This window comes from Prionailurus viverrinus, chromosome F2 (genome assembly GCF_022837055.1).
Source record: "Prionailurus viverrinus isolate Anna chromosome F2, UM_Priviv_1.0, whole genome shotgun sequence".
Lineage (NCBI taxonomy): Eukaryota > Metazoa > Chordata > Mammalia > Carnivora > Felidae > Prionailurus > Prionailurus viverrinus.
The window spans coordinates 11,644,183-11,660,820 of NC_062578.1; the positions used below are offsets into that span (position 1 = coordinate 11,644,183).

A 16,638-nucleotide genomic window follows, 5' to 3' on the forward strand; every position below is an offset into this window, starting at 1 on the left:
AAGAAATAGGGATATGATAGACATGAGTATTCTCTCTTTCCGAGTGGTCGTTTTGTCCTGTTCACTAGAAACACACTTTCTCAGGGCATTTTTCACATACTGCTTTAATTTGGAGTTAGCCGTGCTCCTGATTTACTCCCAACACTAGGCTGTAAGCCCTCTTGGGCAAAGTCTATGTCTGATTATGTTTACATTTTCACACAGCCCCTAGAATACCACCACACACAAAACAGAAGGCTAACATTAAATGTTCTCCCATTACAAGCAAGGGCACATGACCAGCTCCCCCCCCCCCCCCCCCACCAACATACCCACTGACAACAGCATCAGGTCAAGGAAGGAAAATAAAGAAAGGAAGAAGAGAAAGGAAGAGGTCAGGCATGCCCAGTGCATTCGAAGATTCAAAGAAAAAACAGTGAGGAAAATGCCACTGTATGTGGAAAAAGAAATCAAAACATATGAGAAGTCAGAAAGGGGTACCAGATTATTTCATATTATTCTGAAAGTACTACACGGTGCCATAAGTATTGAAATTAGAAAGGAGAAGATTATTAAATCGTCATTATTTACACATGTGATCATGGTCTATTTAGAAAATTCAAAATAATCAGCTAAAATGTTACTGGAAACTATGCAAAAGGTTAGTTAAGAAAGCCAAGGACAATTATTCGTTCAATGAAGAAATATTAACCAATAGAAAAATATAATGGAAAATGACACTGATCAAAATCGATAATGACAGCAATAACAATAACAACAGTAATAGCTCACATGTGTGGAATGTTAATCCTCTGCAAAGCACCATGCTGTGCATTTTACTTTATTTCACTTCACCCTCACATCTCTATGAGGTATTACTCTTAGTACCTTTACTTCACAGAGGAGGAAACCGAGGCTGAAAGAATTTCAATAATCCGCCCAAGCTGTAGAACCAACTGGAGGTGCTATGCTCCCCATCGAGCCACACCCAAGGCTGAGTTCAGAGCCCAAACGCACATCCTGTAGTAAATCTATGAAGAACGTAAAAACTTTAAGAAGCACCAACCCATGCATTATTCCTTGATCCAGATTTGATACTGGAAAGATACCAATTCTCCTTAATGTACTCTATACATTCCATGCAACCCAAATGTAATACTCTAGCAAGATTCTTTTTTCCTTTTCTCAAACTCTCTTTTTCCTACTTTCTTTTCTTTTACTCTCTATTTCAATCCTCCCGATAAGATGATCCTATAGTTTATCTGGAAAAATTAAGCATGCGAAAATCGCCAGGAGAATTCTGCAGAAGGGACTAGTGAGGGACCTTGTCCTACCAAACACTGAAACATACACAAGCATGTGGGAGACGCTCAGGAATAGGCAGATTGGTGCAACAGGTGAGGGCCTTCAGGAATAGAACCAAGTAGCCACGGACTGAAAATGTTGTATCATAGTGTTGCCCTGTTCAGTCAGATGGGCAAGGATGAAAAACCTGAAAACAGTTAATGTTGGTCAAGGTGAGGAGAAACTGTAGTCACTGGTTAATGGAAGCATAAATGGAAGAGTAATTTGTATATACGTGTACTTAATTCCAACTCTCTGACCCTGTCATCTCATCGCTAAGAATGTTTTAAGGAAATAGATGCATAAGTCAACCATTTTGATTACAGCAAAATACTACAAGTAACCTAAATGTATAATAATAGAGGATGTATAATAACGCACAATGCATAATAATAATGTCCTCAAAATCCGGGGACATACATACAGGTAACTTATTTAGATGTAATCATGTAAGGGGTGCCTGGGTGGCTCAGTTGGTAAAGCGTCCGACTTAGGCTCAGGTCATGATCTCGAGGTGAGTTCAAGCCCCACATCAGGCTCTGTGCGGACAGACTGGAGCCTGAAGCCTGCTTCAGATTCTGTGTCTCCCTCTCTGCCCCTCCCCCCACTCGTGCTCTATCTGTCTCTCTCTCAAAAATAAATAAAAAAAAGTTTTAAAAAATTTAAAAATAATCATTTAGGGGGCACCTGGGTAGTTAAGTCATTGAAGCGTCTGACTCTTGGTTTTGGCTCAGGTCACGATCTCACAGTTTTTGAGTTCGAGCCACGCATCAGGCTCCACGCTGACAGTGTGGAGCCTGCTTAGGATTCTCTCTCTCCCTTTCTCTCTAGCCCTCCCCTGCTCGCTCACTCTCTCTCTCAAGATAAGTAAATTTAAAAATATTAAAATAAAAAAATCATTTTAAAGTATGGAATGTATCTATTTAAGGACATAAAAAGATATATATTATCAAAAAGATAGAAAAATAGCCTGGGGCACCTGGCTGGCTCAAATGGTACAGCATGAGACTCTTGATCTCAGGGTTGTGAGTTCAAGCCCCACACTGTATATAAAGCTCCATTGTATGTAAAAACAAAACAAAACAAAAAACAACAATAGTAAAAAAAAAAAGAAAGAAAGAAAGAAACACAGATCCTATGGGGTGTCTGGTTGGCTCAGTCAGTAGAGCATGTGACTCTGGATCACAGGGTTGTAAGTTCCCACCCGATGTTGGGTGCAGACATGACTTAAAAATAAGAAAAAATGTAGAAAATCTTCAAAGAAATAAGAAAAATAAAAATAGCCTGAATATAACCTCATAAAGAACATTATATATCTACATATCCCACTGAAGATAAATGCATAGTGAGAGATCAAATGGACACAAATAAAAATAAAGCTAAGTATTCACTGGATACTTACATCATGGACCAAAAATACGTTAAGCGCTTTGTATTCAATCTCCTTGTACCTTCACCATTACACTTAAGGACATCTTTTAAGTGACGAAGAAAATAACTTAGAGAAATTAGCAACTTTTTTCCAGATCACACAAATGATTAGTGGTGAAGTCAAAATGGAACCCAAGACATCCCCACTGTGCTGTGGGGCCTCCGCGTTCAGCCCAGTGCTGGTGATGGCTGTCACTGACAGGAGGGTTTGAGACATCATCGCTTCTTCATTTCCCTCTATGTTGTTTCAATTTTCTGTCATGAACATGTATCATACTTAGAGACATGGGAACAAAGAACAAACAAACAAAAAAAAGAAATCAAAGGTGACTCCATAGGCAGATGGAGATGAACACATTTCAAGGAATTAAGGAGGAAAAAGATGAGGGAGAGATGGAAAGTATACTGAGTGATTTAAAAAATGGCAGAAACACCTATAAAATAGTCAATCAATGATGCAAGCACACGTTGGTGAGACGGGGAAACTGAAGGGACCCCATGAAAAACTGCTTTTTTTGGCTCTTTTTCCTGTTTTTACTCTTGCTGGGACCTACACCCTTGCCTTCCACATGCCTCACAAAACAGATAATGTATGTCCTTGTTGCAGAGAAGTCAATAATCTCTTTGGATTCTTCCAGCACGGTGGGTAACATCTAAGGAGTGACCAGGCAGGGTCGTCATGAATGTTTTCCAAGACCACTGAGTCACCGAGACCCCTGGCCCCAGGGCATACCTGACTTACAGAGGACACCTAAATACTTGTCTTTGTTCCCAGATGCCTGCCAAGACACGTGCTCTGGACCACCATCCTCGATAAAAAGCCCAGGTCCCAAGCAAGGATGAGGCTCACTCTCCTCTCTTTTCCTTTGCGAGTCTCCCAGACACTCTATCTGCACTCTACGTCCTCAGTAAACTCGGCTCTCACTTCCTCTTGGCTTGAGTTTGATTTCCACTCTGCACGAAGCCAAGGACTATGTTGGCTGGTCCTGCAGGATCCACTCTAGATCCGAGACCCCAGTGAGCCTGCATCATTAGCACATCCCTTAGGGAGGGTGTTTTAGCAATATGCTACCAAAAACGAAAACACGTGTGTCCCTTCCTCCCAGAAATCTCAGCCCCAGGAAATTGTCCGAAAGACATAAGGAGGCAAATATATACAAGGACTTCATAACTTTCTGCCCTTTGCTATTTGAAATGTGGCGCAGTGACAAGAGCTCGGACTTTGCAGCTAAGCCTACCTGGGTCTGAACTCTTGTTCTGCACTTTACTGGCTGTGACCCTGAGCAAGTTAGTCAACCCCTCTTAGCCTCAGTTTCTCTCTAAAATGAAAATCAGAACACATGCCTCCCAGGATTGCTGTGGGGATTAAATGAGATACAATAGGGCACCGTGTCTGAACTGTTAACAAAGCACTCCTTCTGCTTCTTCTCACCATTCACTAATATGTAGAACTTAGAATGAATACATAAACTTTAATAAGAACCCTAAAATAAATCATACAGCTTGGTAATTTCTACATTATTCTGCATCAGAGAATCATGAAACATTAAACTTAGCTTTTAAGACCGTTCAGTAGTAAACCTATGTTATGATACTTTGACACTTTCTCAATCTCAATTAGCAGTAAACCAATTAACAAAACTTTCCTACACTACAGTGAGTCACATTTTTCTTCCTTCTTCCCTAATCCCTGGTGTGTTGTAAGGGTGATTGAGTATCTAATTACTTCTTAATTGAATGCACATATTATACATTTTTCACTAGTTCAAGCTTAATGCCTTCAGTCCAGATATCAGAGTCAATGAAATTAAGTTGAATTGGGATTTGGGCAACTATTATAATGAGAGAAGGTTTGTATTACGTCTAACTATAAGTAAATGTGGATTTTAGCATTATTTCCTATGGAAATATTTCAGGTACAGGAATGTGCCATAAATGACTAATTTAGATGATTAATAACATTGTTATTCTTATTTACAATCTTTTATTCCTCATTACAGTGATTTTATTGCTGGGACCCACTAAATATAATCATTCGTTAAAGAAAAGATACCATTAGAGAATCATTAGTTGTACCAAAATCAGAACGAACATTCACATCTGTGAAAAACTAGATGAGTTTCTCTGCAGCATAAAAGCTACAGGAATTCTCACATGCTGCAAACAGAAGAAAAACATAAATCTTGGAATCTAATCAGTTACATTAATAAAAAACATTTATTTATGGTAAACCGTAAAAATATTACTATCAAAATGGCATTCCAAATTCAGTTAATACTTTACAGACAGACTATTTCATGAGGTTTTTTTTTTCATTTTTGCATTACAGAAGAGTAAAACAAAGTCTGAAATGGATATTCTCCAACAACAAAGGTTGGTTTGCTTGTTTCTAGATACAGGGAGCAACCATCTGAAATAACTGAGTTGAAGACCTCTTCAGGTAGACGACTAGATTAAGTAACTTTTTAAGGTCCAATTCAACACCATGCTTCCAAGATGTCCTAAAAAGATTTACTGTAGACAAGCCCTAAAGACCTTTATGAGTTTCTAACCACTGAAAGTACAATGAGAATTTAAAAATTTTGAAGGGAACTAAAAAAGCACTGTAATGGAAAAGAGAAGCCATCCAAAACCAATGTGGTTTTCTTGCTTTAACAATAAATTTGAGAATGTGTTAGCTACCCAGTGGCAAATTTCTTGATTGGAGAAACCCCCACATTATCTAATAAACATATATGTATTTCTTCCCAAGATATTGGGTATTGTCTAGATCATTTTAGCTTTGTATATTATCAAAACAAGTGTTATTGGGGCGCCTGGGTGGCGCAGTCGGTTAAGCGTCCGACTTCAGCCAGGTCACGATCTCGCGGTCCGTGAGTTCGAGCCCCGCGTCGGGCTCTGGGCTGATGGCTCAGAGCCTGGAGCCTGCTTCCGATTCTGTGTCTCCCTCTCTCTCTGCCCCTCCCCCGTTCATGCTCTGTCTCTCTCTGTCCCAAAAAAATAAATAAATGTTAAAAAAAAAAAACAAAAACAAAAAAAAACAAAAAAACAAGTGTTATTTGGAATGTTTACTTAATTAAAACCGAAGTATCTCCCCCAATAAGGCAAACCTATATTCATATACACACACCCCTAAGGTCTATGCAGTTAAAAAAAACAACTTTTATGGCACATTTTTATTAAAAGTATTTTAAAATATATCGTCTCTCACCCTTTTGAGCATCACATCAATATCTATCTTTCTCTTACGTGGTTTCTTCTCTAACTTATCCTTTTCCCTTTTTTGGGAGATGGCTTCTGTCCCTAATATAGAGGTCTGGGGTAGGTTTCTCCACGCTTTCATGCCATAATTCTTTCCTCATCCTCCTGCCATTTCATTTCCATGCTGAGATTTCAGATTCCCTAGGTTTTGCTATATGTAAGCAATTTGCTATATACAATCATCAGGACCGTGACTATTACATAACGAAATGAAACTATTAAAAAGAGGACTTCAGTCATTCTGTCCTGTTTCCATATCCCCTTGATAACTGTCAACACCTAGCAATGTAGCGCTAGATCTAATTCAGATAAGTTTCCCAAGGCACATTTTCAAAAGACTCCGCACCTTAATAATAGATGCCAATAATAGAACCTTTCATTATGGATGGCGAGAGCAAACTACAATACCACCCAACTCCAACGGCAGATGACACCAATTTGTCACAGCATTCCCTCCCACTAGGCTCACAAGTGGATTCAGTCTCCTTTTCAACCAATCACAGCTGACACAGAAGTTTGAGGGCTCCACATTATCCAGGTCTTTGATCTTTACAAATCTTCCTTTAATAATCCTAAGCAGAAGAGAGCTGAATGCTCTTGTGATGGTCTAGGTAAGGGATGAGGCTAACTTCATGGGGTGTGAGGTTGCGAAAGGGGACACAGAGATAGATTCAGGAGCTATCAGAAGGCAAATCTGCAGAACTGGATGATAAATTGGAAATGTGAGATGAGGTGAGGAAGAGAGGTGTCAGGTATAACAGGTTTCTAAGAAAACTGGAAGAGAGCCAGGTCTTTGGAGAAAGATCATAAATTCACTCTTGTGTATAGTGAGGTTAGGATGTCTTTGACATATCCGAAAGAAAAGTCAGACAGACAGCTGGGCAGTCAATTCTGGATTCAATTCAACTCTAGAACTTAATAGAGAGACCTGGTCTTGGACTATAAATGCATGGGTCATCTGCATTGGGTGGCCACAGAAACTGTAGGTCTAGGTAAGAGCACGCGTCACAGGCTGGACTGTGAGGACTCCCAACAGTAAGCGGCCTCCCTGAAGGTCCATTCGAGGGCTGAGCTTTTATGCTTCCCTCGTTCTGGGATGATTGCTTTCCTAAGTCTCTGTAAACTTCATCATGAAAAAGAAAAACTCAAGAGAATGGACAGCAGATAAATGAGGAGAAAATTGAAATGAGAGCCTCTTTAAAAATACAGTTTTCTTAAGAAGTCTCAAAGTGGGAAAATGGAGTCAAAAAATTGATTTTGGGAGATTACCAAAAACGAGCACCCATGATGTAAAAGGCATAATAGAACATGTTTAGATAAGGTAACCTGGTCTCAGTAATTTTTCACTGGAAAATATATTCTCTAGATTTAAAATTATGAACCCCACCATCCTTAAGGTATCAGAATATAAGAATTTTCACCATACATGTTGGCCCACAATTGCCAAATATTCTCTTCTCTTTCCCCCAAACCCAATCTTGTTTTAATTCATGGGGGGGGGGGGGGGACAAAAATTAAATCATTCCCCAATTGTTATCCACAATAAATAAATAAATAAATAAATAAATAAATAAACAAACAAACAAACAAAACATTTCTAAAACATAAAAAGAAGAAAAGGATAAATACGGAAGCAGGGATTATTTTCCTTGTTGAGTAATCTCGAAGAAATGCTGATATAGCTTTGATGTTTTTCATTCTTGGGTTAATAACAATTTTTATATCACATAATCAAAACATAATAGATAGGTTGAGCACCCTTGATATTTTGGCCTTTTCCTGAAATTATTTTGAAATCCTTTAGGAAATCCATTCCATTTTCAAGAAATTCTATATGATATAGTAAATAGAAAACAGCTATATCCAGCGAGTTTTTCATTTCTCACCCTAATGCTGTGCATCAAGTTAAATTATTAGAGTGAGGAAAAGTCCAAGTTCTATTGACTGAAAATATGGCTTTGAGCTTTCCATTTGTCCTAGAAGGATAATAGCTTTTACCTACTTGGTCATTCAGAGTTGACACTCTCCCTTCCCCACACAGCCCCTCCTTTCCTATAATGCCTTATCCTTTCCCAACCTGTAACTCCTCTTAGGTTATAAAAGAGAACTAATATGAAACTGATGCTTGTGATAGCATTATTAAAGCTAAAAAGACAACATTATTAGTTGAAAAAGTATATGTGGGGAAGAGCTCAACACAGTTCAGGATAGCTTCAAAGACCCAGAAAGAAAAATCAGGGCAAGTCTGACAAAGGGATCATTCAAAGTCATTTGGTCAATAACCCCTCTTTTTTCTTCTTTTTTGTTTTACTTTTTTCCCTAATTGGAAGCATACTTATATTTTTCCCCATTTCAAGGGTGGGGGGTAGGAAACAATTTAAAGAGCCTTGTGGCACTGGTTTTACGGAAAATAAATAATATAATTAAGTACAGCTACTGTAAACGTGTACAGCTTAACAATATTTGAGTCACTGGGAAATAAGCAAGTCTTTGAATAGCCAGAAAAGCTTTAAATAATGGGCTAATGCTTTGTGAAACAAACAGGCAAATAATCATCTCATCAGAACATAAGTACCAGTATTGAGATACCAAAAACAAAAGTAAACTGTCTTTTTCCTGTCTTTGCACAGCTTTTACGAACTGTATACTATTTTGTACACATGTGTTGTATGGATATTTTATACCAATGTTATTGTGAATGACTATAAAGCATTGACGATTTTCTTCTCTCTCTTTTTTTGCAATGGCTTTTAAACTTTGTAGCTATCTAACTGCATAACTTATAAAGAAATACTTATTTTGTATTTTTACCTTGTATAGATTTTTATATATGTATCAAATGAACAAATACCAAATAAAAGGAGAATGGAAAAAAAAAAGTAAACTGGACCCAAACTTTGGTCTTGTTTTTTGTTTGTTATTACACAGATATGGTTATCATACAGAAAATTCAATGGGTAAAGGATCATTTCACGTCCACTGGCTCCCAGAAACCTGAACTAGCACTGCAAAACTAAAGAATTTCCAGCACCTGGATGAGTTATAACCTAGTTCTTTAAACAAGTATAAAACCATAGTTCATACTTCTTAAATGGTAATATAAAAAGTCACAGATTATTCATGGAATAATAAGTCTTGGTTATCAAAGCCCTCCAGATGTCTAGCCATGTCATACAAAAAAAAAAAAAGTCATTTTAAGTCCAAAAACTAAAGTTATTTTAGTAAGACATAGCTAAAATAAATCTGAATTATTTTAAACATTTTTTAGAGAACTACCAGAATTTTTTTTTCCTTTTCAGTTCCAAGAGCTTAAATGAAACATTCATGCATTAAATTCAAAGTCTGACTGTCAAATCATTCCACTTTAATAAAAATTTGAATTACCGCCCTTAGGGCATTATTAAATATCAAATAAAAAGCACACATCCATAAGTTTGATTTCCCAATATAATTTTATGTAGAACTATGACTAGATTTGTATTACACATTTCAAGATAAAAGGGTCAAAAATATATTCATAGAAGGATGAAGTCAGAACTGGAGTTGCCTTTGAAAGAACTCCTATACCATTCTAAGGAATTTGCGGGAAAGTGACATCCTTTAAGTAATCTTGGCCACAAAGATGAGGACACAAATCCACCCTCCTTTTAAAATGCCTAGGTCATAATTGATTTAAAGCCTTGAAAATTTATTCTTTACCTTCCTACCATGTAAGGAATACGAAGTATCTGAAATACACATAATCTCATCAACAACGTTTTGGTCTGCGTGCCATGTGTGGGGGAGACAGAAAAGAGCGACGGTTATTTAGATCTTTACAGAAAGGCAACTCTGGCCTAGGACTAGATATGGATCAACAATTCAAGGTAATAATCTGATTTCATAAAAAGTGTCATTTATAGTTACTGATATTCACAGAGTACACTAAAACCTAGACTGGAGAAATCAATAAATTCATTTTCACCCAACCTCACTGCACCTCCTGCCCACCCCTCCTACTGTGTTGCTCCTGCGAACCCACCGTCCCTCCCTTCTCTCTGCTCCAATCTCCCACCTTCCCTCCTGCTCTCACGCCTCCTGGCTGCAGCCCCATTCTTCCTTAAATAACAAAGGCAAGTCAGGGAAACTCAAAAGCTACAACCCACCACCTCCTTCTCCCTTCCTATAATAGCCCAGAAAGTGTCCACTCTCGTAACAAAGCAGTATCGACATTTGGTTAGGATTTCATCCCTTTTCGTTTTCAGTAGTCTCTGCACCCAACGTGGCACCTGCACTCAAGGCCCCCAGATCAAGAGTCGCATGCTCTTCCAACCGAGCCAGCCAGGCACCCCAGGTTTCTTCCCCTTTCAACTCCTCAGGGACCTCACAGCTAGGATCAGCCTCTCTGAGACATGCCATTTTCATCGCCTCCCATCTCCTGGCTCATTACCCCAACATACAGACAGCTGCTAGTATTGTGTGTGTGTGTGTGTGTGTGTGTGTGTGTGTGTGTGTGTGTGTCCCTCAATCCCTTCCCCTACTGCTGCGGGGGGGTTCCGCTCTACACCCAGCCCAGCTCAACAAGAGCTGCCATCACAAGACAACTCCCCCTCCTCCCTTCCCACTCAACTTGGGCCTGCCTGTGCAACACACATCCCTCCCTCAGCACGCCACCCCCCCCCCACCGCCAGTGTGGGGATGCTCTCTGACCTCTGCCGTGCAGTGGGTAAGAAGAAGGGCTCTGCCGGTCAGGCTGCCCAGGTCCAATTTCCAGCTCTGCCACTCAGGGACTGCATTATTTTGGCCAGTGATCTAATTTCTCTGTGCTTCAGGAACTTATTTATAAGGCCACCTGTTAAATTTTAGGAGCACTTATGGGGCGCCTGGGTGGCGCAGTCGGTTAAGCGTCCGACTTCAGCCAGGTCAGGATCTCGCGGTCCGTGAGTTCGAGCCCCGCGTCGGGCTCTGGGCTGATGGCTCAGAGCCTGGAGCCTGTGTTCGATTCTGTGTCTCCCTCTCTCTCTGCCCCTCGCCCATTCATGCTCTGTCTCTCTCTGTCCCAAAAATAAATAAACGTTGAAAAAAAAATTTTTTAAAAAATAAATTTTAGGAGCACTTAATAAGATGATCCCATGTAGCATCAGAACATTATACACATACACATACATATACATGTACATAATCTCCATGCCAGTGACGACCATACTCAGTTCAGACCTCCTTTCTGATCTCCACTCTCGAAACTCTAGCACCTGCATGAGGGGTCCACTACTGTGACTGACAGACCATCTCTCATTCAACGAGCTCCAACTCCACTGTCTTTCCGACCCAGAGTCTGCTCTGGCTTTCCTGTCATCATTCAATGGCACTTCACCCACACAAGTTTCTAAAGCCCCCAATTCCCAGAAGCTATCTTTGGCTATTTCCATCTCCTTCCACCATCATCCAATTTATCAACTAAGTATCACTTTCAATGTTTATTTAACACACTTTAACTTTTCCGCATCTCCACTGCTCCTATTCTAGTAGCCAAGACTCTGTGTCTTTCACCTCGGCTACCCGGCAGACTTCTAAAATATCTCCCTCCCCCTCCCCCTCAGCCCACTATGACCCGATCTGTTCGTTCCCCAGCTACTGTGATCTATTGAAAACACACATGAGGTCCAACCACTCCCCTGAGTAAAAGTCTTCATGGGTTCTCAGCACATCAACAGCAAAATAAAGATGCCTTCATGTGGCAGCCAGAGGCTTCGGGGCCTCCGAGATAAGAGCTCTGCCCCTTTGATTCCTACAGGCCAGATGTACAGGGTCTCCCTTTGTACCTCAACGCATCAAATTCTCACCTCCTCCGCAGGGAGCAGCCCCTCAGGGCCTTTGCAAGATATTCCCTCTATCTGAAATCTCCTTCACTGCATTTTCTTCTTCTTCTCATTCATGGATTCATTATAAGCTTTAACTGTATGTTTTTGAAGTATTTGTTTTTCCTCTGTCAGGCTCCCCACATGAGATTCTAAGTTTCATGAGAACAGAGACGTGTTCTTCTGACCTTTGGATACCTAGAACCCTTACATAGTAGGTGCTCAATAATGATTTTTGAGCAAATGTATTTTAATTCTTAAGTTCCTCCATTGTAAGGCTTAGCTTAAAGCACTCTTGGGTTTTCTCCCTTGTTACCATATATGGATTACTCTAAGTCCCCACTCGTTCCTACGAAAGCAACTTTGCCTGGTTGGCCCTCACCATCTCCAAAGTCAGAAGGGGAAGAACTGTACTGGCTAAGCAATGGAGAGTCAGTGAATGACTGGAATGTGGCTGGCTGATACACGCTATGCGTAGTTCTAAAGAATTTCCAGGGGCACCTGGGTGACCCTGTTGATTAAACATCCTATTCTTGATTTTGGCCCAGGTCATGATCTCACAGTTCAGGTCGTGAGTTCAAGCCCCGTATCGGGCTCTGTGCTAACAGCACGGGGCCTGCTTGAGATTCTCTCTCTCCCTCTTTCTCTGCCCCTACCCTACTCACAAGCACTCTCTCTCTCTCTCTCGCTCTCAAAATAAACATTTTTAGAAAAGAAAGAATTCCTAACTTGCCAATAGATATTCAAGACACAAAGTATTATATGTCATGATGGATTCCAGGTACGATGGAGATGCTTCAACTCTTAAAAACCTTGAATCTAACAGAGAAAAAATAAGAAATACATAGCTAACTAGAAGAAAGAATGTGAACTGAGAGGCACAATTTAAAGGAGAAGCAGAGAATTTGTGTTGAGAACAGTATTTGAGTTGGGCCTGCAGGGGTGGGAAAGAATGTATGAGCAAAGCACATTCACATAAGAAAAGAGACAGTCTGGACAGAACACTAGGTGTATGTGGTATATAGAGAGAGGCAAGAAAAACGGATGGGGAAACACGTGGACAAAATGATCACCTTTTAAAATTCCAACGTCCACTGTCTAGCGTGTGAGACCGTGAGCTTCTCGAGGCTAGAGATTTCTACTGACCTGGGACTCCCACACACCGTTCTACCCGCACAGTATGTGAGCTCACACTCTCCACGGTCCGTTGAACAAAGTCCAAGCTCTGACCCGTTTGCCTACGTTAACTCCAACAGATGCTTTCCTCTTGTGGGAAGCAGTGGTTGGCCAGCTCAGGGAACTGACCTCTGTATGCACTCTTAGGCAATGCACAAGGTAAAGAAATAATCCAGCATATATACAGCCATTGATGTATATTTGAGCTTTCCCGTGTCTGTGACATTTTATCCTGTTAGCTCTATGGGGATAAGGTATACACATATTGAATTCGGCATGTTAAAATGCATAGATTATGTTTTAGACAATAAAGGAACGTACCCTATTCACGTAACTGACAAGTGTTTCTTGATCTATCAAATAAAAGCACTTGCACAGGTCAAGGGTTTTAATGCATGCCAGATCTGCCCTCGCCTACCCCGATAAATAAGATCGAATCTGCGTTAGACAAGGGTCAACTCTGAGGCTCACACACTCCTCCAGTGGCCTCCTTTGTGTTCCTCAGTCATCAGGAGGTGACTGCTGCCGTTTCAAGGCTACAGCATAGCGAGCGCTTAAAAAGGACTTAACCTCTTTACCTGGAGTAAAGAGGGGCTGCCTCTCTGCCTCGAGGCTCCTTATCTCATCAAGGTCAATATTAAAGCAAAACGAGAATTAAAGGCTGCTCTGGTGGGAAAATAGAAAGATGGCAGATTCTTTCTCAACACTGCGTGAAATTTTTAAAGCCACCTGATTTGTAATTAACAGCGCTTGCAAACGTGTCATCCGTTTTATCAAAATGAAGTGCACTCACGCTGCTAAATTATCAGCATCACCATGAGAATTACTCTGGCACGGCAGCTTCACGTAACTGTGTGCCCTCTTTTCCTTAATCTGCACATACCCAGATGAAGGCAGTCTCGTTCCTGTTCTCGTTGGCTACTGAAATGCAGCTCTAATGACTCTGTCACTAAGTGGCTGAGTGGGTCTAAAATTGTCTCCCAAAATCCCGTCACAGCCTTCCACAAGTTCAGCCCCCTTGACGTGTGTCCTCAGCCTTCGAAATTCTTCGATCTGAAAATAAAAACAGAGCAACACAAGCTGATTACTTGCTAGACATTTCATAAATGACTTCAAATATGCATACATTGTAAGAGTTTTAAAAAATAAAATTAAAGTTGATCTTCAGGAAGAGCAAAACCGTCTTAAGTCTTCCAGACCTGAGGAAGGCATCAGACACAAGTGGCACCCAAGCAACGAGGGCCGGAGAAGAGGAGACCCCGAAGTCTCCAGACAACCCCAACAGCCACAGAAACCTGCTGGACTCATTCATGCGAGAATGATACACATCTCTCCAAGAGCTTGCACGATAAGACAGGCGAACAAATGAATGAGTGCTCTTAAATGCTTCCCAAGTACAGCTTTCATTAATGGATTCTGGTCCTGCTGTAGCCTGATTAGATAGATCCTGATTAGATGCTGCATTTATCAGATGGAGGTTTCCTTTATCACAAGACTCCCTCTGCCGCTCTTCCAGCCTTCTGGAGCGCACAGGCCCAGCAAATACCTCCGACTGTCCAAAACCGTAAGCCCAACTTCCCCCCCTTAGCAATATCGATTTTCAAGTGAATCTCCCTTTCTCAGGTGGCTTCCCCAGATCCCATGGATTCTCATTCCACAGGAAGGAAGAGATCCCCATTGTCCAACTTGCCAGGTCTCCATCTCCCAAGAACCACTCGCTGCCGGGACCCGCCAAACACTATTGAAGCAAGAAGCGAACGTGATGAACATTCACCAGGCTCGTTCGCATTTGTCGGTTTAGCTACAGGACTCATCACCTGATGTTCTTCTGCTTAAATGTCGCACAGTCACAGGACACGTTCTTTGCCCCTTCCACAAAAGGAGAAACTGAACAATTAAGAAAGTTTCCAGGTTAGCCAGGTCTGACAAGTCCCAATCGGCCTGCTCTTCTCCTGGCTTCACTGCCACCTCTTCAGGATTCTCATCACTCAGGGGCGCCTGGGTGGCTCTGCTGGGTAAGCATCTGACTCCTGATTTCAGCTCAGTTCATGATCTCACAGTTTGTGAGTTTGAGCCCTGCAGCAGGCTCTGCACTGACAGTGTGGAAGCTGCTTAGGATTCTCTCTCCCTCTCTCTGCCTCTTCCCTACTTATTCTCATTGTCTCATTCTCTCTCTCTCTCTCTCTCTCTCTCTCTATCTATCTCTCTCTCTCTCTCAAAATAAATACATAAAACTTAAAAAAAGTTTTTAAAAAGAAATTCTGATCAACTCAGTATAACCTGTATATATTCCCGGATGTGGAACAAATGTGCTTTAAAGAGCATCGATTCACCGCAAGTTCACCAGGAAAACGGGGGTTTGTCTACAAATGTTCTTCATACAGCAGAGCCACAGGATTCTGCCATTTGTGAGCTACAATGAAATGCAGGAGATCAACTGATTCAGGGGTTCTAATAAAAGTCTAGAAACCCCAAGAGATTTTGGAGGGCCCATGAAACCCCTGGATGACATGCAAATGTTTACATGTGCCTTTCCTAAGAAGAGGTTCCCAGACTCCAAAAGAGTTAAGTCTCACAGGATTCTAATATTCCCACCACTCCTATACTCGTCGGGAAACGGAGCACAGGGAAGAGTAAGTAGCTTGTTAGATTCGAACCCAAGTTAGAAATCTAAGGTCTTATTTTCTCAGCATTCCAAACGATTTCCCTAAATGGGAGAAGGCTGAGCCACCTGCTACTGTCCTGTCGTCTGCTTTTTTAGAACACCTGTGTGCTGTACTTGCACAGCAGTGCCCGTGAGATGAGCAAGTGGCTGTTTAGTCTACACAGTGGTTTTTCACTAGACTTCCTTGGGATCTCAGGCTGAGAATACGGGCGGCACCTATTGCTTACTGCATCTGGAAAACTTCTAGAAGCAAGGCTGCGTGCCAATCCCGTCATCATCCATGGAGTGTGCTTTGACTTCGAGTTTGTCACGGAGCAGAAAGGAACCCAGTCGAGCTTCTTCAAGAGGGCGACTATGGAGGTGAAGGCGTTCTGCATCCAAAGCCCCGTTCACCCCCCGGCTCTGACCCCTAAGACCCCAACGACCCGATCAGGTCACCTCTTTAGGCTTCAGTTTCCACGTGTGTATAAGCGTGATGATGGCAGTACTTGCGAGGACGGTCCAAGGAGTGAGATAATTCACGACAATCACTCAGCACACGTCTAGCACGCAGACGTGCTCGGCAGCTACTAGCACAACTTCTTGTGAAGTCAAACCTTTAGCATCCTGAGATAAATATTTAGCTACAACTTGATAGGTAAAAAGCAGACTGGAGGTCAGAAGCCAACTGACTGAGAAAACAGAAAGGGCTCCCTCCTTGCATTCACTTTGATGTGTCGACCCCACGTAAGGGCTGCGTCTAGAATCTTCATACCATGCACCGGGTCACTGAGGAGCGACAGAGACTAGAAACCGTACTGCGTACATATATTTTAGGAAATGCTTCTCTTTGGATTGACCTTGAGGCTTATGTTAAAACTAGGTTAATTTTATATTTACATATTCGGAGCTGACAATAAATCTTTCAAGCCCCAGACCTCAGCCTGAAGCAAATTCAGTGAAAAC

General features: G+C 41.3%; 1 protein-coding gene across 1 annotated transcript in view; it reads right to left on the reverse strand.

The window, feature by feature from the left end:
• CA8 (carbonic anhydrase 8) overlaps positions 1-16,638 on the reverse strand; it is a 91,344-nt gene that overhangs the window by 9,108 nt on the left and 65,598 nt on the right. The window contains exon 8 of the mRNA XM_047842715.1: positions 13,912-14,081. Coding sequence (XP_047698671.1) covers positions 13,947-14,081 — 135 coding nt within the window. The 3' untranslated portion in view covers positions 13,912-13,946. The remainder of the gene's footprint in view (positions 1-13,911; positions 14,082-16,638) is intronic.